Source organism: Canis aureus, chromosome 23 (assembly GCF_053574225.1).
Source record: "Canis aureus isolate CA01 chromosome 23, VMU_Caureus_v.1.0, whole genome shotgun sequence".
In the NCBI taxonomy this organism is placed as follows: Eukaryota; Metazoa; Chordata; class Mammalia; order Carnivora; family Canidae; genus Canis; species Canis aureus.
Genome location: NC_135633.1, coordinates 29,886,196 through 29,911,396, shown reverse-complemented (window position 1 = coordinate 29,911,396; position 25,201 = coordinate 29,886,196). Strand labels below are relative to the sequence as shown.

Sequence of the window (25,201 nt, the reverse complement as noted above, 5' to 3'; positions counted from 1 at the left end):
CTTCTGAGCAGTAAAGTTCCTGAATCTTTTTTGAAATATATGTATCTTTTTTGAAGATTTTATTTATTTATTCATGAAAGACACAGAGAAGCAGAGATATAAGCAGAGGGAGAAGCAGGTTCCCTGTGGGGAATCCGATGTGGGACTCGATCGATCCATCCCAGGACCCCGGGATCATGCCCTGACCCAAAGGCAGACACTCAACCACTGAGCCACCCAGGCGTCCCTAAAGTTCTTGAGTCTTAATCTCTCTACCTGTAAGGTGGGGATAATCAATCTGCTTGTTAGGAAAAGAGGAGGAAGTTGACAAAGCACAGAAGTTAGGCTTTCTAGAAAGTAAGGAAGGTGTCCTCTCCTGGTCTCGGCATTCTTGTTTTCTGCCTGTAAAGCACTTGATAAATGGCAGCTAGGGAGAAGGGAATTCAGGATTAATGATAATTATCCAGCATGAGGGTCTGCATCAGGGAGGTCTGTGTGAAGGAAGCACATTTGTTCATTTATCAGTTTTAGTTTATTATTTAACTATTGTTCATTTATTCAACAAATATTTATTGGATCCTGGTAGGCAGGATGTCCCCCCAAGAGATGCACATGTCCTAACCCCTGGAGCTTATAAGTAGTTTAGGTTACAAGGGAAAAGAGAAGTAAGATTGCAGGGGGAATGAAGATTGCTGATCAGTTGTCCTTAAGATAGGAAGACAATCCCGGATTATGTAAGTGGGATCAATGCGATCATAAGGGTTCTTTTTTTTTTTTAGGTTTTTAAAGTTTATTTATTCATGAGAGACACAGAGACACAGGCAGAGGGAGAAGGAGGCTCCTCAAGGGGAGCCCAATTCAGGACTCGATCCCAGGACCCTGGGATCACAACCTGAGCCACCCAGGTGCCTCAGTCACAAGGGCTCTTAGAAGTGAAGGAGGAGCAGGAGAGTCAGAGATGCAACATTGCTGCTTGATTTTAACCCGCTGAAGCTTGTGTTGGCCTTCTGACCTCCAGAACTGTAAGATAATACACCTGCATGGGTTTAAGCAACCATGTTTGTGGTAATTTGTCACAACAGTAGGAAACGAATACAGCACTGTTCCAGGCACAGTAGCAGATGCTGGGGATTCTGCGGAATTCACGGAGCTCTAAGGAAGTGACGCCTCACCTTATATGTGGAGGTTATATCCAATGAAGCAAGAGTAGAAAAGTGTTCCAATGCTGGAACAGCATTTTGGAAGGCCCAGGGGCAAGAGCAAGAGAGTGTGCACAGAATGTCAAAAGGCCCCAGCAAAGTGAGGAGAAATCAAACTGGAGATCAAAGGAATTCGGGTCAAAGGGCCAGTCCCAGAAAGCGTTTGCTTTATCTGAGGACAGTAGGGCTAGATTTCGAGAGGGGCCAAGTTATGACCAGATCTGCCTTCTGCCTGCAGTAGTGTAGAGAGTGCATCCCTAGGTGGCTCTGGCCCACGTGAGAGCCGGTGGTAACCCGCCAGACTGGTGCCAGGGAGAAGAATATGGGCAGACGAGAACTGACTGGAGAGAGATTCTGGAGGTAAGATCAATGGAGCTTGGTGATTGACCAGATGGGCTGTGAGGGAGAAGGAGACTTTGAGCTATACCATTGCCCCCTCTTCCTGGTGTGGGCAAATCAGCGGATAGTGCCATTTCCTGAGATGGGAACATCGGTGGAGGCGTAGGCCTGAGGTGTGCCTCAGCGCATTCAAGCCGAGGTGACCACTGAGGCAGTCGGACATGTGTTGGGAGTTGGGTGAAGGTCTGTTGGAGATTCAAGGTAGACTCTGGGTCCTTGCAGAGAGAAAAAGAGGTTTCTCAACCTCAGCACTACTGATTTCGAGTAGTTTTTTTTTTTTTAAGATTTTATTTATTTATTCATGAGAGACACACACACAAAGAGAGAGAGAGAGAGAGAGGCAGAGACACAGGCAGAGGGAGAAGCAGGCTGCATGCAGGGAGCCTGGTGCAGGACTTGATCCCAGGACTCCAGGATCATGCCCTAGGCTGAAGGCAAGTGCCAAACCTCTGAGCCATGCATTCCTTTGCTACTTCTTTGTCTTAAGGTAGGCCTGGAGGGTTATCCTCATCTGCAAGCTCTGAGCTGGGTCACAGGCCCAGCCGTGTTCCAAGACTGGTGAAGGGAAAGGTGAGCACAGGTGAGGCAGGGGCCAGGTGTGGTCCTTGTGGTGTCCCCCCACTGTCAGCTCAGAAAGCTTGGTCACATGGCCACACCTAATTGCAACAGAGGCCAGGCTGTGTAGTCTAGGTGTGTGCCCAGCAGGGAGGGAGTAGCAGATTTTGGTGGAAAGCTGGCCGCCTCCTAAATGATCCGAGACACATGGTAGGTGGTGGTTTTTGGAAGACATTCCCTGTGAAGGGAGGAGAGGTTGTGTGGAGATGCGGAGTCAGGAGGGAGCCCCATAGAGCAGGACACTGCACATGGTCCCAGATTGAGTCTGTTCCCCAGTGGGGGGGGGGGGCAGGGGGGAATGGACCCTGTCCTCAGGGCAGGGAAGGCATCTGGTCAACCTCCTGACTTCCCACCCAGGCTCCTTCCTCCTTGACATTGCCTCGCTCTTGTCCATCTCCCACAGCTGGGACCCCGATACACATTTCTGCCTCACCCTGAAGCTGTTTCCTTGATTTTCCTTCTTAGCCAAGATGACTGGCAGCTCCTGGAGGTCAGGAGCACAGCATGATCCTCAGAGTCCTGATCACTGAACCCCGCCCCCCTCGGCCTTCTAACCGATGTTCAGGACAGACTCCAGTCACCCCTGCGTGCTCCCTTATCATTGTCCCTCAGGGCTACTGATCGGATTCCCCAGCCCCAACATGGGTCTGTACGTTGACCTCCACAGGCTTTTCAAAACTGTCCAGATTCCCCAATCACCGTCTTTCATAGTTTCATCATTATTCACCCCCACTGACCCCACCCTGAACCCCTGGCTTGGTTCCCCAGGGCTGACCAACCCTGAAGCCCGGCCCGGCACAAGGCCTGTCTGCACCCCTGCCCCTGCTTGCACCACTCTCTCTCACCCCCCGACTAAGTGTCGGTGGGGTGGGTGTCCGTGGGCAAGACCATTAGGAGAGGCCATCAGCTGTGGCCGGCCAGTGTGGAGAGGAGCACAGGGTGGCATGACCAGGGAATGACCATATGGCCCTGGATCAGTCATGGTCCTCACTGAGCCTCAGGTCCCCACTTTGCACAGTGGGGATTCTGACCTCATAGAGATGTTCCGGGGGGCAGCGGTGGGAGAGGACTGGTGTGGAGGAAGGCTCTGGGATCCACCAAGTTCTGCCATGGGTGTTTTCCAGGTCCCCAGTGTGAACTGAGTCCTGGGGGAGGGGATCCCCCTGACGACTCAGTCCAGCTCCTTCTGCGTTCACTCGGGGAGCGAATTATGGCAAGGACAACTCATGTACTGCACCCAACGGGTGACATCTGGTTCGCCTGCCCCCGACACTCGCCTTGCTCCCCTGGCCGCGGGAACCCGGTGCAGGAGCTGGCCGCGGCAGGCCCTAGAGGGGGCCTTGGAGCTGGGCTTGCAGGGAAAACACATCCCGGCCCGCCGGCTTCCTTCCTAGCCGCACATTAGGGTCGCTTGAGGAACTTAAAAAGTACCTGGGACTCTGAGGACCCCCCAGAGCGACACAGTCAGAAATCGTGGAGATGGGGCCGGGACCCAGGACTTCTCCATCCCTACCCAGGTGAGTGCACAGCGTAGGCGGCTGAGCCGGTGGGAGGGAAGGCATCCAGGGCAGGGAAGATGCTCTAGGGCACGGAGGGCGCCCGTGCCGCGTGGAGGCGCTCGCCCCCCGCAGTCCGCCCCGCCGGCCGGCCGGCCTCAGGAGGTCCTGTGGCCCCGGGCACAGCGCAGCCCCGGGTCGTGCAGGGCCCTCCACATGAGCAGCATCTCGTAGGGCGCGAAGCGGTGCACGAGCAGCAGCTCGCGGTACAGGCAGGGGTCGAAGGAGGACTGCCGGACGCCGGGCAGCTGCACGCCGTAGGGCCGGATGCCCTCGTGGCTGCTGGGCGCCAGGCCGCTGCGCTCCAGACACATGCCCATGTAGGCGTCGTCGATGGGGAAGAGCGGGGTGCGGCGGGCGGCGGCGCGCAGGAGCCCGACCGTGTGGCTGGACAGGAGGAAGCCGCCGCCGCTGCAGTACACCGGGTAGGCCCTCCCCGGGAACAGCTGCGGGGGCACGAAGTACTTGCTCCTGCTGTCGCGGATGGGCACCGAGCCGTCCATGAGCTGCCCCGCGAAGAGGTGTCGGTCGGGCCGCTGCGCCCGCAGGAAGCGCAGCACGTTGGCGGTGTGCACGAACACGTCGTCGTCGCAGCTGAGCAGGAAGCGCGCGTGCGGGCAGCGCTCCGCCAGCCAGTCGAGCAGGTGCACGTGCTTGAGCGTGAGGTTGAGGAAGGTGTCGGCGAAGGCCCACTGCAGCACGTCGCGGTGCTCGCGCGCCTCCAGCCCCACCAGCGCCGCCAGCCGCCCCGCGCGCTCGGCGTCCGCGTCCCCCGGCGCGGCCGTGCCCAGCAGGAAGAGGCGGCGCACCTGCTGCCCGCCGTAGCTGCGCTCCTGGCCCCAGGTGCGGCGGATGAGCTCGCGCCGCTCGTAGTTGGCGGGCGACGACTTGACGGCCAGCAGCAGGAAGGCCCCGCGGGGGCCCGCGCACTTGGCCGGCGCGTCCCAGAGCAGGGGGAAGTGGCGGCAGTGGCGGTACCGCAGGAAGTCCTGGATGCGCGCCGGCAGCCGCTCGAAGTCCGCCGTGGCGCGCACCGAGTCGTTGGCCACGCACGGGGCCCCTGTGCTCCGCGCCGACCGCTGCGCCTCGGTGGAGCCGTCCCACGTCTCCTCCTGGGGCCTGGAGGCTTGGAGGAACCAGGTGTGCAGGGCCAAGAGACTCACGCCCACCAGAAGGAGGGCCAGAGTCTTGGGGTTCAGGGACCTGCGGCAGGGGAAAGCCATCTGTGGGGGAAACCGAGTCAGAGGTGAACCAGGAGTCGTGTTGGACATCAGCGGCCCCATCAGGGCTCTCCCAGAACCAGGCCCTTCTCGACTCTGCTGTTCTAGGGTAAAAGGAAACCACAATTCCAGATTACGTGGAAGCATCTCGAGTCTTCCACAGTCTGGAGTCCTCTGACCTTCACATATCTCCCCCGGATGCCACCTGGGCCGAGCAGACTCAAAGTCAAAATCTTCATCTTCTTGTGAATTCACATCCTGCTCTTCCACCTCAGTAAATGGTGCCATTGCCTACCCTGTTCCTCCAACCAGAAGCCCCGACGCTCTCTACCCTTTCCCTTACTTATACCCACGCTCCATATCCTGGAGCTCCTGCATCCCAATCCCTCTGTGCACTTTCCTTCTTTTCCATCCCTGTCAGCCCAGAGTCTATTTCCCCCCTTTCCACCCTAGTCAAGGAAGCATGAGGTGAAAGCACTGGACTCAGACCCAGGTCAGATTCTGGTGTCCCCACTTACACACATCCTCTTGAACAAGTCACTTCCCATCCCAAGGGCTGAATGTTCTAAGAAAGGGCTAATAGATTCCTACTTTGCAGGGTTGTTGGGAGCATGAAGTAGCCAGTCAATGAGTGGCACTGATGTTTTGACCTCTTCCACTTCCTCTGGCCCCACTTCTTTTGATTTTATTTATTTATTCACGAGAGAGGCAGAGACACAGGCAGAGGGAGAAGCAGGCTCCCCACGGTGAGCCTGATGCGGGACTCTGGGATCACAGCCTGAGCTGAAGGCAGATGCTCAACCACTGAGTCACCCAGATGCCCCTGGCCCCACTTCTTTATCTTCCTGCCTGGTATCATTTTCTGTTCCCCAAACATACCAGGTCAGGCCCTCTTTTCTATGTATCTAACTCCCCCACCTGCCCAGCTGCACTTAAGGCCCTGCTTTCTGAAGACCCCTCGCAAGTCAGACTCCAGATTACAATAACCTTTCCAGTACTTACTCCCTGAGAAATCCCATCACACTGAGTCCTAAAGAACTGTCTTTCTTGAAACATACTTCTCTCTGTTTCAGAGCTGCCACCCTCTCCTTCTTTCCTCCTCCCTTTTTAACCATGTCTCTCATTTCTCTTTGCTCATTTCTACATCTTTCCACGTTTAATGGCAGGAGGTCCCCAGGGCTCTGTCTGGATATCTCCTTTCCTGTAGGACCTCCAGGCTCTGGTCCCTATGTCCCCCTAGCAGCTGCATGTGGTGGCCCACAGCCACTCCGGGTGCAACCTTAACTCTCATCTTTGTCCCCAGAGTTGTCCCAGAGTGCCACCAACCACTGTGGTTTTTGTTCAAGCCCCAAACTGTGATCGACTCCCTCCTTGTCTTTATTCCCCCACCCAAGCCCGGATGATTTAGCCCCTAAATATTCCATCGACCTGTCTCCTTCCATTCCCAATTCCATTCCCTGTCCCATTCCAACTCAAACTAGCTTCTGCTGCTCAGATGACATAGTGACATAGCCTCCTGTTTGGTCTCTTCACATACTTCCTGGCTCTCAGTGAATCCCTCCTCCACAATAGCTGGAGTACCTGTGAACCATGCAGATTTCACGTCACACCTTCCTACTATCAGCCACCTGCCCTGACCATCAGCCAGGTCACAGCCTTAGACTGGCAATATCTTTCTGCCTCGAGCTCCCCTGCCTCTACCTCTTTCACCTACATTTTAATGCCTGCTTAGCCTCCTCATCCTCCACATCCATTGAATGGGTGTTTCCTTGGCTAGGCTTTAATGTAGCTCAAAGGAGACCAGAACATTTTGTTTTTGTTTTTGTTTTGTTTACTTTTTAAAGATTTTATTTATTTATTCATGAGAGACACAGAGAGAGGCAGAGACACAGGCAGGGGGAGAAGCAGGCTCCATGCAGGGAGCCCGACGTGGGACTCGATCCCAGTACTCCAGGATCATGCCCTGGGCCAGAGGCAGGCATCAAACCGCTGAGCCACCCAGGGATCCCCTATTATTTGTTTTAAAGTGTATCTTCTTTCCTAGTCTGTAAGCACCTTGATGGGCAGGAATGGCATCTGTGTTGTTCACCACCAGTGTCCTGCACAGGGTGGCAGGTCAGATAACATAATGGTAGAAAATGCTGTTGCCTGGGTTCAAATACTGCCTCTACTAGTTTCTATTTTTTTGTTTGATTTTGTTTACTTGAGAGAGAGCACACGTGGGAGCACATGGGGGCACATGGGGGCGGGCAGAGGGGGAAGGACAGAGAGAAAAGCAGACTCCCCACTGAGCAGGGAGCCTGACCTGGGGCTTGATTCCAGGACTCTGGCATCACAACCTGAGCCGAAGGCAGACAATCGACTGAGCCACCCAGGTGCTCCTGCCTCTACTAGTTTCTAATTGCATGTTCTGAGCAAGTTAATTTAAGTCATGGTGATGAGTAAATGATAATGTATGTAAAGAATTTAGCATGGTACTTGGCACATAATAGGTATTCAGTAAATATTACCTATTGTGATTATCAGAGGTGCCAATATTTCCAGGTTGAGTCATTTCCATATAGTAGATGTTACTGTGTTGGATTGTGCTCTAGTGCTTGTGTATTATAGGCCATGCACCACGTCTAGGACAAGATGGGGACAAAGCAGGTGTTCAGTGAAATAATGGCAGTGCCAATAACTGCCCAAAAAAGTGAGAGAGCCTTGCAAAAGCATTGGTGCAATCACTGAGTCTCATTAGAAATACTAGAGGTAGGCTCCTGTAGCTCTCACTGTATTCCTGCTTCAGTGTTTGATGCGCCGACAGGACAGTAAGATGATCTAAATCTAATTTATCATCGCTGTAGGCTCAGTGGCTTGTCCTGTGCCCGGCCTGTTTGTGGCAGGCAACATTTTTTTTTTTCTTCAGTGAATATAAGACTAAAGAATGAATGAGAGTAGAATGTGGAGTCTTAGTAACTGGGCAGGAGTCTCAGCTGCTTTCAGTAGCTGTGCGACTTTGTGTCAAGTCATTAATCTGGGCCTGAGTTTCCTCAACTGAAAAATGGAGAGGGTTAACACTCATCCCTTAGTGAAATAAGGAGCAAGAAGATAATTTTGTTAATGCCAGAGTGCCATACAAATGCTAGTTTTAAAAAAAATGGAAAAGTGTGCTCTATCTTCCTTCTCCTCTCCCAGAATCATTTCTAGAAAGATAAATACCTCAGTCTTAATGCAACAGTAATTCTTGTCTCAAGGAGACTTGCATTTACTTTGATAAAGCTGATCCAGGGAGCTGAATCATAGTCACTTTATGATCTGAGCAAGGGGAAGGTTGGGCCTTGTCCTATTTCTGAGGGCGGCACTGGTATGTAGAACTCTGGTTTTGGATGCTGACACTGCAGAGCTTTGGGTATTCTCCGTGGTTCTTTTTGTTGGATTTCCCCCTTTCTCAGTGTACTCTTTTAGGTCCTCACACCTTAGGCTTTCACAGCCTCTGCTGGTCCTGATCCCTTGTTCCTTAGGACTCAGCTCAAGTACCACCTCCTGCAGGAAACCTGGTACAATGAGCTCAGTTGAACATGTGTCCTTGTTATCATGGTTGCTGAGTAGCCAAGCTGGTAAGAGGACAGACCTGCCACTTAGGAAACCTTTTCAAACCTCACGTTCCTCATTTGTGGGAATGTGGGCAGGTCATTTACCTACATGCCTTTGAGGATGATTGGAGTTGATTTGTGTAAGTCACTTTGACCCCATGCATGGGCTGCAGTAAGCGGGTACTATGGTAGCGTTAGCAACTAACAGGAATGTTGGTGGGACAAAGGATTATATAAAGTTTATGATCCTTTATGATCCTGTCACTACTCTTTGTTCTCCATTTATTGCTCCACATATATGTTTGCTTTTCTTTGCAATGCTATTCACTCTGCCTGGGATTTTCTTCCTTATGTTCCTAGGAACAGGAGAAGTTTCAGGATGCCTGCGTGGCTCGGCAGTTGAGCGTCTGTCTGCCTTTCTGCCATCAGCTCAGGGCATGATCCCGGGGGATCGAGTTCCACATCAGGCTCCCTGTGAGGAGCCTGCTTCCTCCTCTGCCTATGTCTCTGCCTCTCTCTCTCTGTCTCTCATGAATAAATAATTGAACAAATAAATTTTTTTTAAAAGATTTTATTTATTTATTTGAGAGAGTGACAGAGCAAGCATGAACAAGGTGGTGGGGGGATGGGCAGAGGGAGAGGGAGAAGCAGACTCCCCTCTGAGCAGGGAGCTGATGCGGGGCTTGATCCCAGGATCCTGGGATCATGACCTGAGCCAAAGGCAGATGCTTAACCACCTGAGCCACCCAGGCGCCCCTGAACAAATAAATATTAAAAAAAAAAGGAACAGAAGAAATTTCTGTTGGTTATTCCCTCCTCTGGTTTCATGCCAGGGTGGATGAACAGAACACGGCTTCCTGGGTCATCCACCAGCCCCCCTACCATCCTAAGGTATTCCTGGGGAATAATGGCAGGCAAACAAGTCTTTTATTACTTTTGGTCCCAACTCCAAGCATGGAGCCTTAACCTAGAAGCTTTGCCCTGGTTCCTTTCCCTCCCTGTCCTCCCTCTGGTTCTTGCTTCACCCTCTAGGAAGAGGTGATGGGAAGCAGCCCAAACCCCCGTCTTACCTTGAGTGTCTAAGAGAGAAGAAACAGACAGGAGCCGTCTCCAGACTGGGACCTATCTTTAACCTTCTGCTTTCACAAGCTGAAGGCCCATCTCTAAGCCTGGGCTTGGTTCCATATATTTGAATCTGACTAATCGTTGACATCTGACGTCCTCCTTGGAGGGAGGGTGAAGTGTGGACAGCTACAGGCTTCCTTCCTACCATAAATGCTTATGCTTTGTGAGGAAGGTAATGCCATCTCTTCCAGTTTTGTTGACTCTACCCACAGCTGCTGTCTTCTCTCCAGTGGTACGCCCAACTGAACGTTTGAATGCTGTACTGTCATCATCAGTTTTCCCTGCTAGACTGAGAGCCTGGGGCCTATTAACACAGGATATGCTCTGAAATCTTTGTTGAGTAAATTGTATGTAAACTGTTCATATGGGCATACTTTCTGAGCTCATTAATGACATCCAAGCATACTGTGTGTGGCAAATGATCATGGGCTTCGTCCCATTATCAATGGGGGTGGTCAGGAGAGAGCTCGGTCTCTGTCCTCAGGAACTCATGATTTTTTTTAAAAAATATTTTATTTATTTATTTATTTATTTATTTATTTATTTATTTATTTATTCATGAGAGAGAAAGAGACAGAGACAGAGAGAGAGAGAGAGAGAGGCAGAGACACAGGCAGAGGGAGAAGCAGGCTCCATGCAAGGAGCCTGATGTGGGACTTGATCTCGGGTCTCCAGGATCACACCCTGGGCTGCAGGCAGCGCTAAACCGCTGTGCCACCATGGCTGCCCTGGGAACTCATGATTTCTTGGGAGAGCCAGATAGTGAAAGATTATAAAAGAGGTGGGATGCAGAGGGAGAATTTGAAGAAGGAACCTGGGCGAGCCAAGGAAGACTTCACATTAGAACTGGGTTATACCAGTTATCTAGTGCTGCACTACAGACCATCACCAAACGTAATGGCTCAAGACAACCAGCATTTATTATTTTTCAAGATTCTGTGGGTGGCCTGGGAGGCTCTTGTGCCTGACACACCTGGGATCTCTCATGGGGATCTGTTCAGTTAATGGGTCAGCTGGGGCCAGCTGGGCCTTGTGCTCTCTGTGCTCCTTTATCCTGGGCTACCTCATGGCACGGTGGTCTCGGGGTTCCAAGATGTGGAGGCCTGGCCTTCAGAAGTTGCCTCATATCACTTTCACCACATTCTGTTAGTCAAAGTAAGTCATAAGAGCAGCCCAGATAGAGGATGAGAAGGGCTCCAAGAGTTGATGGTCATATTTAACCTATCACGTGGGTTTTGAGATGTAAGAAGTTTTGCCAGCAGGCAAGGAGAGGGTACCCTAGGCAAAGCTACAGAGGTGGGAATAAACAGGAGATATCTGGGAAATATTCCAGGTTTCATGTGGTTGGAGGGATAAATATTGGGAGTTGAAAATGCAAAGGTAGATTAGAAGTACCCTGAGAAGGGCTTTGAATGCCATACCTGGAGTTTTAACTTGGTCCTCTGAAAGTTTTGACAAGTCTCCGTTTTCAAGAGTTCATTATAGCAGCCCATATGGTGGTTGCTGGAGAGGGCAAGACAGAAGTCAGGGACCCCAGGGGCCAATGGTGATCCATGGGAGCGAGGTGTGGCCCAGCCTAAACTGGGCAGGGGCTGTCAGAATGGCTTTAGAGATTGGTGATTTACTGGATATTCTGTGAGAGTGTTCACCTCTCAGGCTCCTTGTCCTTCTTCTTTTTTTTTTTTAAAGAAATTTTATTATTTATTTATGAGAGACAGAGAGAGAGAGATTGAGAGAGAGAGAGAGAGAGGCAGAGACATAGGCAAAGGGAGAAGCAGGCTCCATGCAGGGAGCCCGATGTGGGACTTGATCTTGGGATTCCATGATCACCCGCTGAGCCAAAGGCAGGCGCTCAACCACTGAGCCACCCTGGCATCCCAGGCTCCTTGTCCTTCTTGCTAATTTAGAGGGTCCTGGGACTGGGGGAGTGGCTGGATGAGAGAAGAGTGAAGGATGAGGAAGGGGGCGGGGTAAGTGAGTCGTGGGAAGAAGGAGGGAAAGGGGCATGAGTATAGGTTCAGTGGGGGGATGGTAAGAGATAGCTGGAGGATTAAGGAAGCCCAGCCTTCCTGGAAACTCTCTGGCAGGTGAAGGCTGGAAGAGAATGGGAGCACCAATTAAATCAGGCTTACGAGGGTAAGAGTATAGCCCCAGGGAGGGACCTACCTGGATTTTTTTTTTCCCAGACTGTGACTTCCTGTCCCACTCATGGCTGAGGATCCAAGGCCTGGCATGGAGCAGATAACCATCCAGGAGGGCAGAATGACATAACGTTTTCAATAAAATATATATTTATTTATAAACACACAGAGAGGAGACACACAGGCAGAGAGAGAAGCAGGCTCCATGCAGGGAGCCCGATGCAGGACTGACTGGATCCCAGTTCTCCAGGATCACACCCTGGACTGAAGGCAGACGCTTAACCCCTGAGCCACCCAGATGTCCCTGACATAGCGTCGTTAATTCATTTTCTTTAAGCTCCCTAAAAACGCACCTTTTCTCCTTAGCAGAAATGTCTTTGGGGGAAGGTTAGGGATGAATTGAAGTGAAGAGAAAGTTTTCTTTCTTTCTTCCTTTTTTTTTTTTTTTTAAAGGTTTTATTTATTCATGAGAGACACAGAGAGGCAGAGACACAGGCAGAGGGAGAAGCGGGATCCCTCTGGGGAGCCCGACAGGGGACTCCATCCCAGGACCCCAGGATCATGCCCTGAGTCAAAGGCTGACGCTCAACTGCTGAGCCACTCAGGTGCCCCTGAAGTGGGGAGAAAGTTAAATGGGGGTAAGTTTATTGGAGTAAAATGAACAGACTTTGGGACAGGAAACTATGACCTCTCTAGGAAGGTTCTGGAGTGGCCAGGGAGGAACCTAGTGAGATGTGTGTAGTGGATATGCATGGCAGGGTGACTTCACAAATGTGTGTACTATTCAGAGGTGGAGTTATAACAATCATAACTTCTTTCCAGTCCTCCTCTTTACAATGGGTGGGTGTTTAAATCTAGTGTAAAAAGTCTCGGTCCAGTGGTTCAGCCACACCCTAGTCTCGAAAAACTGGAGTAGGATAAGGAAGGGTAACCTGTTTCCACCTCCAAGACAAACAAACAGCTTCGGTGAGCACAAGCTGGCACTTGATGACCAGGAAGGGGAGGAAAGTTGGATGGTCCCTTGTTCAGGTCAAACTTGTCACTGGGAGAGGATCCAGAAGAGAAGTTGATTCCTCAGGGTTGTCCACAAGTTTTGAGGTACCCTTGGCAGACCGAGGCCAGGCATTCTTATAGGAAGGATCCTATTCAGAAAACCCACTGTAATTAGTTTCATGCTAACCATGGTGCAAACCCTTTAGACAGTCCTTCATTTTACAGATCTAGAATCCAACATTTCTAGTTAAGTGACTTGGCTACAGTCAGGTACCTTTTCAGTGGGGGGCCAAGATCCTAAGGCAGGTCGTTAGACACCAAGGACATGAAGTATGTGATGTATCAGAACTTAATGCCAATGGGCTACCGTTGGAGTCTGCTGCCTCAATGCAGTGTTGGATCAGGGCTACTGTGTTCCACCCCACATGCCACGTGGAGCATGGTCCTAGTCTTGCCGGTAGCCACAGCTGCGCCAGCCCAGCCTCTGGCATACACAGACCCTGAGGAACTGGAACTCGGGCTCTCACTCCCAGATTCCTTTCCAAGTGAGTGGTGATTCTCTTTGGTTGGAGGGGTCCCTGTCTTTCCTTTCTTTCTTTTTCTTTTCTTTTCTTTTTTTTCTTTCTTCTTTCTTTCGTTTTCTTTTTCTTTTCTTTTCTTTTCTTTTTGTCCTGTCTTTCATAATTCCTCTACCTAATCATGAAATGGTTTGGTTTATAGGACTCAGTCTGAGACTCTCTTCTTTCCTTCCATGATCCCCTCCATTCCCATGGCTTCAAATATCATGTGTGCTTTTGATAATCAGAGTTCTGTCTTCAGCCCAGATCGCTTAGCTGAGTTCCAGATCCGCAGTATTTTACTACCTTTAAGCTCTCCACCAGGATTTTATCTCACACAGACTTCACAATCGATGAATCTCAAACTTACTTGGGAACTCACCCCGAATCTACTGCTTCCCATATAACTCAGATATATTTGACCTTCTAGCTGGTATCCCTGTACCCACGCTGGCCCCTGTTAGTTCATTCTCCACCCTTTCAGAAGCTTTCCAAATTCAGGTACTCAACAAGGCTTTGAAAGCCCCGTGTGACTTAATTCCTGCTCATCTCTCCAGACACTCACTTCTTGCTCTCTGCTGTGACCAGCCTTTCTTTTCCTAACTTTCACCGTTCAGTTTTTTTTTTTCCATTCATTTATTCATGAGAGACACAGAGTGAGGCAGAGACATAAGCAGAGGAAGAAGTAGGCTCCCCGTGGGGAACCCAATCTGGGACTCGATCCCTGGACTCCAAGATCACGACCTGAGCCAAAGGCAGGTGCTCAACCACTGAGCCACCCAGGAGGAGCCCCATTCAGTTAACATAAGATTCCTCTTCAGAGAAGCATTCTCTTCTCCAGTTCCCTAGTATGCATTCCCTTAGCTCTCTGTTCCCTCCCTCCATGACACCCCAAATATAACTGGCACAGTTACTTGTTGGGCACTAGAGCCTAAGTGCCTAGGATAGGATGTCTTATTCTTAATGTGCTCCTGGCATCTAACATGGACACAGGATTCCAGAGCTTGCTGAGTGGATGGCACAGTGCCATATAGTTCCCACATAGCAAGGCTTGAGAAAGGAATCTTCTTTTTTTAGTGCTTTCTCCACATCTGAGAATCAGTCCTATTTGGAGACTAGGCCCTGCCTCCTAAATCCTGCTTTCTCTAACACCTAAGTAGACCTATTCACTACCTAAGTAGACCTATTCACTATTGTAGTCCAGGACTAAAGCAAGGAAAAAAATAAAAAGCTGGGGTGGGACTGGATTGGGGGGAACCCCACCCCACGCTTGCTAGAGCTAGGCCAGTCAGCTCAATAAAAAGGTGAATGCCTGTGTATAGGAGGTATGTGTTGCAGGGTTGCTTTAGAGGCATGAACTATTCTGAGGTGGAATTAAAGCAATCTCAACCCCTTTTCAGTCATTACTTTAACAAAGCAGAGTCCAAATCGCTTTGCAAATTCACTTATATTCCTTGGCAGCTTCTGTTGATTTAGGAAAGGCTGCCTCTTCCTGACACACAAAAGAACTAGTTGACGTAGCTACCATATGGTCAGCAGATTCAAACTATGCATTCCAACGGGTTTGGCCAGCAAAACTAATATTTGAAAAGCTGTGTTTTGGATCACTGAATGAGAAGTGGGAAATTCTAGTTATGTTTTACATCTTACAGATGGCACTTTGGCCATTGCCAGAGATGGAAATCATAAACATACAATGGCTCATGCAGTATGATCTTCCTGTTTCTAATCTGTTCCCCTTTGTTGTGTGAAGCTGTAGGGTTCATGTGTTTACTCCAGAGCTCCTGAAGTTGAGAATGCTGTGTATTTATAGACCATAAATATTTAATTGAAAAGTTCCTAGCTTTTGCTTTGCAAATTACCCAAGCTTGGAGTAGAAAGTGCTGCAGTATAGTTCAAAACTCCGATAAAGATCCTTCCCATGAACAGGATCGCTGCTGGCCTGTACAGACCCTTTCACCTGGAACTGGAAAAAGGTGTCCCAAGATGCAATCCCACCAAGGCACATACTTTGACAAGCTGAGCATGGGTTAGATTTGGGCCTCCACTAACCCCTCTCCTTCAAGTGGGTGCCTTGTGCAAGGTACAAATTGTACAACTAAATATGGTGGTCCTACCTTTATATAAATCTACATATTAATATAAACCAGGGATAAAACAATACCAGAAGCCTTAGTTCAAAATTGTCATTTTTAATACTTTTACCTAGAGAAAGGTAATTAATGAAATATAGCCTAGATTATAGCAGATTAGATAAAAATACATAATTCTACTATCTTCTAGAAAAATGATTGTGACATTGGCAAATCAAATGGGAAAAGTGAATAAGCAGATCTGAGATCACCTGAAAATTGTTAGTTCCTTGTAAAGATTCACACAACCTATGTTTATTAAATAACTGCTAGAACAGACATTTGCACCAAAATGAAACTAGGAACCTTTATATTAACTTGAACAGTTTATCCGTTGGTCACACTAACGACTCAGAGATATTAAATATGTGGAAATGCTGGATAGTAGACAATGCCTGATCAGTACAATAAACAGAAATTGATAATACCTATTTATTAAGAGATTCACTTATTAATTGGTATTATTTAGCTCTAAAAAGAAAAGCCAAAAAGAAACAAGGACTAATTGTGGAAGTGACTTTGACCTTTTCCTTTTAGAAAGTTAAAAGAAAAAAAAAACACCCATGACTGTGATAGCTTATTAGTTCCTTGACAACTGCCACATGACACATTTTATATGGCATAAGGAGAGATGGTCAAAAGAGCTCAACTTTTTGGAAGTCAACTTAAAAATTAAATACAACTAGCATTTTTGGGCTTTACAGTATGAAATGGAATTCCTTTCATAATGGGAACAAAATCATGTATTCAAAGGTTTAGGCACTTTGCAGCAGGCCACTGATGATTTAGTAAAACTGGTATGAAGAAATAATTCTATAAATATTTAAACCCAAATCACATTCAATAAAGAAGTGAGAGGTCTTAAATATATAAAATATTTTCATTCTGATGAATACACACTGGAATCATCTTGCAGAGAAGTGCAGTGGGAAGTACTATTCTGTACTTCCATTATGGAGTTCATTTGCTGATGGCCTAAAGAAGAGGAAGCAAACTCCCAGAACCAGAGAGTAAATATTTGAGGCTGCAGGCCATGTACATCTCTGTTGCATATTCTTCTTTTTGTATGTTTAAACAACACTTTTAAGGTGTAAAAAAATTGTTCTTACCTTGCAAGTCTTACAACTGCAGACTGGATTGGTTTCTGAGCTGTAGTTTGCCAACCTCTGGTCTAGAGCCATTTGATATCATAAAACATTGTTACCATTTTCTTTTAGGTGCAGATGATCTCAGAATGGGTATTTATAGTGAACTATATTTATGTGCTTAAAGATTTCCCTAATAAATGTGCTCTGCTCCAATTTTAGTTACTTCTCCAAACTCAATGTAAAAGTGATATTCTGCAAATAACATTGCCAGCAGTTTCAAATAAAGCTTCTTTTATGACAATTTTGTGAATAAATTACCAGCGACTAAATCTAGTTCAAGTATCAACATTGTATTCTTTAAAGCAATGAAGCAGGTCTTGTTAAGAAGGGTTGAAAAGGAGTTGTGAGCAAAGTGTGACCTACGGTTGGTGCTCTAATATTGACAGCTGCTGAGCTAAACAGTGAGGCAATTTTAGGTCACCTGCAGGCCTGTGATCAATTTTTTGTTTTCAGGGTCCACTAGTAGGATATTTCTTAAAAAAAATATTTATTCATGAGACACACACACACACACACACACACACACACACACACACACACAGAGGGAGAAGCAGTCTCCCTGTGGGGAGCCTGATGTAGAACTCGATCCCAGGACACTGGGATCACCACCCAGTCAAAGGCAGACACTTAACCACTGAGCCACCTAGGTGCCCTTAGTAGGAAATATTCTTGTGATCATTTTCTACACCGGCTGCCAACCAGAACAGGTAGTAATCTGCTGGATTTAATAATAGATGAAGGTCTTGTGAAACAATACTGGCTACTGAAAGTAAATTAAAGTGAGGATGAGTACTGCTTATTGCAAATGGCCAAGTGTGCATCTGTTACAGAAGAAGTTCTGTAACGAACAATATTGCTTACATTCTTTAGTGCTGAGTCTTCTTAACTGCTCTGATTACCAATCAGGGAAAGAACTGTTACTTGGTGAAGCTTGCTATCCCTTATACATTTTCCACTTTTCCCTCAATGATGTCAAGGTTTTATTATCCAACATCAAAGTTTATGGGCAGTTGTTTGTATCTGTCTCTAGGTCATTTCCAAATAAAATAAAATACTGAAACGTTAATTACTAAACATAAGTTTATCTACTTTTGACTAAAGATATTTGGGCCTGCTACTTGACTTAAAGATTATTTTAATTTAAATATTTGACTTAAAGATTATTTTGACTAAAGATATTTGGGCCTGTTAATAAAAATGTTCTTTTTCACCATATTAAGAAATTGTACTATAAAGAAACACAAGCCTTTGGAAATTGAAGTGGTACATTCATAAATGTGCTAATCTACAGAATGCTGATCGGTGGCAGTTCACAACTGATGACTTTCTTATTTTCACTGGAAATTAAGGTTACTAAGGGCTAAGAATGCTAATCAATACATGTAAGTGAAAAACACTAGAAACAATAAAGAAGGGAAGCAATCTCAAAATGTCTAAAAGGAATGAAAGATGTGTTTTTGTTAAGGATAAGAGGAGAGCAATTTTGTCCCCGAGTAGTGGCACAGAGATGGTTTAAAGGCTGTTCCAGAATGAAGAGGAAAGGACAAAATCTCACATGGGCACAGAAAGTTGTAAAGGGTCTGCAGAAGGGGACAAAGGGGGGCCAAAGGGGAGAAAAAGAGGGGAATATCTTATTCAAGTGGGCAAACTGGCTAAGATTGAGTGTATTTATTTATAATATTTTTTTTAAGAAATGAGTTCAATAGTATATGGATGCAAAACTAGAGGTTGAAATTCCCTATTAAAAGGACACAGTTTCTTGGATTTTTGGAAATTTGTCAATGTCATAGCTAGCGATGGTAGATATCCTGGTAGAATGTGATCAATCATTAACTCCAGTTATCTTAAAATGCTGAAAGTCACTAAATTTCCTTGTCAACTGCAATATAAAGAACTCTCATCAAACTTTAACCATGGCCACTTAAAGCCTTTCGTCACTCACTGATACTGTTTTACTCTGTTTTCCTGAAAACCCTTGTAACCAGCTATAGGTTTTTTTAATCTTCAACAAAAAAAGGACTGTCTCAGGGACCCATGGCAGACTACAGCAGGTACTCTGGGGTACAGGCTTCTGATGTCACTGTTTAGGTAATTCTTTTTTTTTTTTTTTTTGGTTTAAAATGGCAAATTTCATTACAATTAAAAAAAATAGATCAAAATAACCCTTCCTGCCTCTTCAGCTGTCATTGACAACAGGATTTGGAGTCTCTGGTACTGGTAGTCTCTTCCAGGCTCCCCTGAAGCCTCCCCTCCCTGCCTCCAATCTTGTCAAGTTCCCTGAGAGCTCTACAGGCCAGAGCATTGTTTAAATAATTTTAAGATCATAGTCTTGGACTAATGATTTCTAGAACAAATAGAAAAGCTCATAGGTTCATAAAATCCCAAATCAAGAAAGACCTGAATTTATCACAGGGGTGAGTAGACGGATAAAGAATGATTATGATTTCTCTATGTCGTTTGCTCAGAATATTGATGCTTCTTTAATATTTCATTTTCTGGGTTTAAGAAATCCCCTTTCTCTTAAGCTATCTATAACTTGTAGCAATTTAGTAGATTAGGTCTTTGTAAACAAAAATGAAACATTTATCTTTTCTGATCTGTCCAAAATTTGGAAACCCTTCCTGAATGTTATTTTCATGGCAATATAATTGAGTAAAGTTCAGTAAGAGTTTGTTTTTCTTATAACAGGACACAATTAGAAACACTGGTTATATTAGGCTTTGACTGGCATGTGTGCACAGAATCAGAGATGACCAGTTTTAAGAAACTAAGGTGGACTTTAAGGAGCCAGGGCTTACAAACCTGCCTGGCACCTGGCTTATAGGATTCCCAAACTTACAGGTGAGTAAGGAAGGCTACCTCTTGGCAGGCCCAGAAAACATAGGACCCTGAGAAGAAGGGATTCATCCAAATCTGTGGGTACTGCAAGTGAATTCTGATGCAAGTTCTCCTAGCCTTGAGGCTTTTAAATGTCCAATCTGAGATTCCTAATTAAAGTTCCAGCAAAACAAACTTAAAAAAGCCTATGTTGTCAATTACCATTCTTGCTATATTTACATAATCAGGCCAAGTTTGATGAGACTAGACTTGTTTCAATGGATAACTGTAACCCACCATTGTAGAATATCAAATTCTAGCCTTCTAGCCTGTCTTTGAGCTATTTTCACCTCTTTGTAAATTGAATCCTGCCACCTTGGGTGTTTTGTCAGTAATTAACTTTTCCAATTTTCTTCTACCTTCCTGATTTAGCACCACTAAGACCTAAAACTGTTTCCTAAAGCCCTGCAAGCTGAAGTGACTTTAAGGCTTTATCCTAACAGTTTGGGCCACTCAGGAAGTTCACCAGACATTGTCCTCTGAGCTCTGAGAAATGCCCATGACTGTGAGACTACCACTATTATTGTGACTGCCATTTAAAGACATTCCAAGGGATGCCTGGGTGGCTCAATGGTTGAGTGCCTCCCTTCGGCCCAGAGTGTGATTCTGGAGTTCTGGGATCGAGTCTCACATTGGGCTCCCTACATGGGATAAGATAAGATAAATAAAATCTTAAAAAAAAAAAAAAGATTTTTAAAATTTATTCATGAGAGACACAGAGACATAGGCCGAAGAAGAAGCAGGCTCCATGCAGGGAACCCAATGTGGGACTTGATCCCGGGGCTCCAGGATCATGCCCTGGGCCGAAGGCAGTTGCTTAACCACTAAGCCACCCAGGCGTCCCAATAAAAATCTTTTTTTTTTTTTTTTTAAAAAGACATTTCAAGACCAACATCTAGAAATCACTTGAACTGATGACTCTCTGGACTCAAGAAACTGAGTTTATAATCCACTCCAACTACTAATTGTTTTTCCTTTTCTTTCTCCATAAATCTGTGTCTTCCTTCCTTTTGCAGATCTCTTAGCTCCCATTCTAATCTGAATCTTTTCTCAACAGCCATCATCTCAGTTTCTGCTCCTTGAAACATCTTGGGAAGTTTTAGATGGGGAAAATAAAGGGTCCAGAATACACTACTGTGGCTTAACAATTACTTTGAGCTAAAGGCATTTGAGAATCAACTGGATGCAGGAAGAGGCTTTTTTCTTTTCTCCCCTGCCTCTCCCCCAACCCTCTTTATCTGCCTAAAATTAGAACCTCCCTCAAAGAACTAAACTGTTCTAAAAAAAAAAAAAAAAAAAAAACCCACAAAACAAAAAACAAAAAAGAACTAAACTGTTATAAATCCTCTTCCTGGGACTTTTTGTGCCCCAACTAAGCAGACATTGTCACAAAACTATCATATCTCCTTTCTTTCTCCTAAGGGCCCATTTATCCTTTCTGAAAGTCATTTGTTTTCTCCTAAGTGCTCTTTCTCCCCTCCCCTTCCCTTAATAAGATGGTATATGAGCCCCAAATTCTGCCTCATTGAGTCACGCTTTTCTCTGAATTCTTGTGTACAGATGTGAATAAAACTCTACATTTTCTCTAGCTTCTGTCAGTTTAATTCACAGGCCCCTAACTACTGAACCTAAGAGGGTAGAGGAGAGGTTTTTTTCCTCCCCAACACAAGAAACTGTTAAGTAGCATGCTCACACGAACCTCAGCAAACTGGCAACTTCTCCTCAGATATTTAAAAGTTTCCTTTTTCTTAAAGGGAGTCCAACAGTTTAAAAAATAGGATTGAAGTTTTCCATTCAGGTGTGTCATGACTTTTTTTCTATTTTACAGCCCCTTCTACAAAGGGGTTTAACTTTTAGCCAAAAATTTTACTCATTATTTCCAAATGTTTACAGCATAGTGAATAGCTGTAATTTTAGACATTGAAAAACAAGACAAAGTCATCTAATTATATTATGGCACTGATAAGATGCAAAATATAAGACAGAGGTAGATCTGCAAATTGCCACACACTTGCAAATTCCAATTATAACTGATTCTCTTTGAAACATCAGTTTTATATAAATTCTTATCTAGCACATCATAAACCATGGGGTTAGAAGAATTTCTTATAAATGTGGAACTGAGAGTTAAAACTGTTCAACTTAGCAACAAATTATTTTTTTTTAAGAGCAAAGTAATATGGAAACCATTGGATTCATAAGAAAAACTTTAAATTATTATACTTTAAGGGGCACTGGCTAAATTCTGAAGGAGTTGGCATTAAAACAATTTAGTTTTGGGGTGCATGGCTGACTCAGTTGGTAGAGCATGGGACTCTTGATCTCAAGGCTGTAAGTCTGAGCCCTACATTGGGTATAGACATTACTTAAAAATACAATCTTTAAAAAAAAATAGAATTTAAGTTTTTTTCAGGCATTTAAAGATGTTCATGCATTGTGTAGCTGAAGTTTTTGGTCTGTTGATTTTGACTCCTACTTCCTTCTCCTTAGTATAAGAAAAACCTTAGTGTAAAGAAAGCCTAGTTTAACAGTCCTGGAAATTGTGCATTTAGGGTACACCAAAATATTTTATCTAATTCTGCTAAACCAAATATCACTATTTGGGGTTCTCATTTGTAAATTATCCAAAAATGAATGTTTCTCATCAATTTATCACCAATCATCAATTTATACAGTATTGCAAAGAGAAAAGAGATCACTTTAGGTGTTGGCAACATTTCATGAAAGCACCAAGGTGGGGAGGTGTGGGTGGAGTGACCAATCAGATCAGTATAACCACCTTTCATATAGTTTTTCCCTAAAAAAAATTGCTTTCAATTTTCTGGAGTGAAAATGGCAGGATATTAAGATGTGCAATCAAACTGCTCCTTTCATATCTTCTAAGATACTGGTATTTTCTGAAATGTAATTTGCTATAGGACTCACAGAGGAGCACCTTTCACATCAGATAATATGTAAACAAACTACCATTTACTCAGCAGCAAACAGGTTTTTTGTATACTCTACTTCAGGAAGTTTGCCAAGAACATAAAGAGAAGGGAGTAGTAATCCAACCCTATGGTGGCCACCCAGAATCCTAGAAGGGAAAAATAAAGGCATTGAAATAAAGTCGATTTAGTGATATCCTGAAGGTCAGCAGTATTTCCATAATTCTCACTATGGCACACAAACAGTCTTGAATGTGCGAAAACTTAGGCTGCTAGAAAGAGAACCATATGTGAGGCACACACTAATTTGGAGAGTTAGAGTCTGGATTCAGTCTCTGCTTTCTGTTCGACACTTCTAAAATGCCTTTTGCTTTCATGCTGCTGTTTTCATAGCAGAAACAAGGATCTCTGAAGAACTGGCCACAGCGTTATAAGTCATCCAGTGATGCCCATACTTCTCCACCGAGGTGTTGGGCAACTTTCTTCAACAAGTGACTGACTGCATAGAGTGGTGGCTGAATTGTTCATTCAGCAAACTGCAGGAAAAGACCCCACTGTCAGAGGAGGGGGAGGCTCTCCACACCTTATCTGACTGTGATACACAGAAACTCAGTTTCACCACACCTAGCTGCACTGTCAAGAAGGCTGTGCCTTTGTTGCCATATATAGATTCTGTACACAGGAGTGTATTTTGAGTGAAAAGTACACAAAGACAATGGTGTGAAACAAATCAACTTATTAAAAAAATGTAAGATGGCTGATAGTGTCGGTAGCTGCACATGAAATGTAGCCACAAGTCAGAATCTCATGGCAAAGAACAATCTTACGGCCTGTGTGTTGGAACGGCTTAGTTTTAGATTTTCTTAAGGCACGACCAAAGTTCTTTAGATTTGTTTTGGCAAGTGTTTTTCTTACTGGAGGATCATAAAAGTAGGCAGAAGTATCTGCCTAATGGCATGTTGGCATGCTAAGGTAAGGAAAAATGGTACCTGGACTAAAACTAAGGCTACTAGGTGAAGAAAAGCAATAAAATTTGTATTGGTTTTAAATTTGTACCAAGGTGACTTACTAGATACTGGAGAAACGACAGAAGTGTTTTATACTTTTGCATAAGAAAAAGAATGACTTTCCCTTTGAAGCTGTAGCTTCAGGATTTAATCTGGGTCAATGTCACCATGTGGTAAAAACAATCCGGATTTTATAATGCAAGAACAGGAAAAAGTTGCAACAATGCTAACTGGTAAGGAACTACAAATATGGTGATATATCAGTAAACAGGACAAATCCGGTTTTTACTCCAGACAGGTGTTATCTTTGTGAAAAGTGATTCAATTTGTTATACATTCAAACCCAAATTAGAACTAGCTGCCTTACAATGATATTTCACTGCCATTTCTCACACTTTAATTTTGGGGAATTCTGTTATAAGTTCAAGTAAGTTAGAGTAAGTTGTTCCCAACTCTTTATGTCTATGTCCTTCAAAAAATGAAGGGGCAGATATTCTAATAAGCTTTAGGTAAAGAGGATCCTGATCATTTTAGCTCTAGTTAACTTGACACATTTCCCTGGGCATAACCATAGCCTCTGAAAACTGCCTCTCTGAAAACTGGAAAATATGGTATAATTTAAAAAGTCAGAGTGTAATAACATTTACTGGTAACCTCAAATAAGTTATGCTAAGAGGATGGAATATGGGTAGGCCAGACCACCAATCATGTTTGCCTAGCCAAGAAACCAGTGACAACTTAAAAATCTACGAAGATCAAAGAAAACTAAGAAACCACCTTTAACTGGCTAGAGGTATAACATTCTGCAGATGTCCTCATGGTCTCATAAATATTACAAGGTGACCCACCCACTCTGATTGGCTGTGGCTGCACACAGACACCCCAGAGCCCACTGCAAATTGGGATATGGCAAGTGTGGAACCTAGTGGCAGACTGGAGCTTGCTTATGATCTGCTGACTAGCACAAAGACAGACAGTGAAGAACTACCAGAATTCCACAGATAGCTCTTTTTCACCTTGGAAAACCATTCATGAGGTTAGTATGACAAGAATATAAATCAAGGCTGACAGGGCTAAGTGCTGCCCCACAGCTGGCCATCTGGATATGGGGTTTTGCCAATACTTAGCTGACTGTTCTGATTATTTAATCAAATATTAAGCAAAGTATAATTCACATGCAACCCTTATCAAAAAAGGGGTAAAGGTTAATTTCCTATGATCCACACAAACTGTTAACCTGTTAGGAAAAGCCTCATTTTTCCAGCATCCAAGTATACACACACACATCATGTCTGTTTCTTTTTAAACATCTTAGGGTAAGGGTGAGGAGGAGGAGGACAAATGAGATAAAGACACAAGCTAAACAACCAACGAGCCCCATTCCTTATTCTCTGTGCAACTGGCAGAATTAGTCAGAAAGTCACTCCTTTGCTCTGATGGTCATGATATATTTGAATGTGTGGATCTTTAAGGATTTCCTCATTCATTTGGCCAGGCCTATGGTAGGTGCTTTTTTGTTTTCTTGGTGAAATAATTCATCAGTGCTTCCTGAGAGGCTCAAACAGGATCACTGGCCAGATTCCGAAGAGAAACTGTTTGAAAACAAGTGAGGACAAAAAGAAAGAAGGTAACTGCTGCATGCTATTATAGATATCCATGTTATCATGGAAAAAGAATCCATGAGCTAGGTATACTAACAACAGTCCTGGTATTAGTAGCCTGAGTATGGCACAGTCTTTCCAGACTTGAAT

The 25,201-nt window shown here is 45.2% G+C and overlaps 2 protein-coding genes and 1 long non-coding RNA gene across 14 annotated transcripts in view; 1 reads left to right on the top strand and 2 right to left on the bottom strand.

Moving 5' to 3' along the window:
- Window positions 1-741: 741 nt before the first annotated feature.
- B3GNT6 (UDP-GlcNAc:betaGal beta-1,3-N-acetylglucosaminyltransferase 6) lies at window positions 742-10,036 on the bottom strand. Of its 2 annotated transcripts, none has more exons than XM_077867157.1 (2): window positions 9,614-10,036; window positions 742-4,971 (listed from the first exon to the last, which is right to left on the bottom strand). In XM_077867157.1, exon 2 carries the CDS (start codon window positions 4,969-4,971, stop codon window positions 3,847-3,849), a length of 1,125 nt encoding a protein of 374 aa, XP_077723283.1. In that variant the 5' UTR covers window positions 9,614-10,036; the 3' UTR covers window positions 742-3,846. The 2 variants fall into 2 exon arrangements, with proteins under 2 accessions (XP_077723283.1, XP_077723282.1); XM_077867156.1 differs by lacking the exon at window positions 9,614-10,036 and having other exon boundaries at window positions 742-2,132; window positions 3,624-5,141.
- The window catches only part of LOC144294940 (uncharacterized), a 57,229-nt gene continuing 35,283 nt past the window's right edge, over window positions 3,256-25,201 (top strand). Inside the window, exon 1 of the long non-coding RNA XR_013362290.1 lies at window positions 3,256-3,709. This is a non-coding gene — a long non-coding RNA (uncharacterized LOC144294940). The remainder of the gene's footprint in view (window positions 3,710-25,201) is intronic.
- Window positions 15,536-25,201, bottom strand: part of ACER3 (alkaline ceramidase 3) — a 158,521-nt gene continuing 148,855 nt past the window's right edge. For all 11 annotated transcript variants that reach the window (XM_077867159.1, XM_077867158.1, XM_077867161.1 and 8 more), the window contains one exon: window positions 15,536-25,042. In XM_077867159.1, coding sequence (XP_077723285.1) covers window positions 24,989-25,042 — 54 coding nt within the window. In that variant the 3' untranslated portion in view covers window positions 15,536-24,988. The remainder of the gene's footprint in view (window positions 25,043-25,201) is intronic.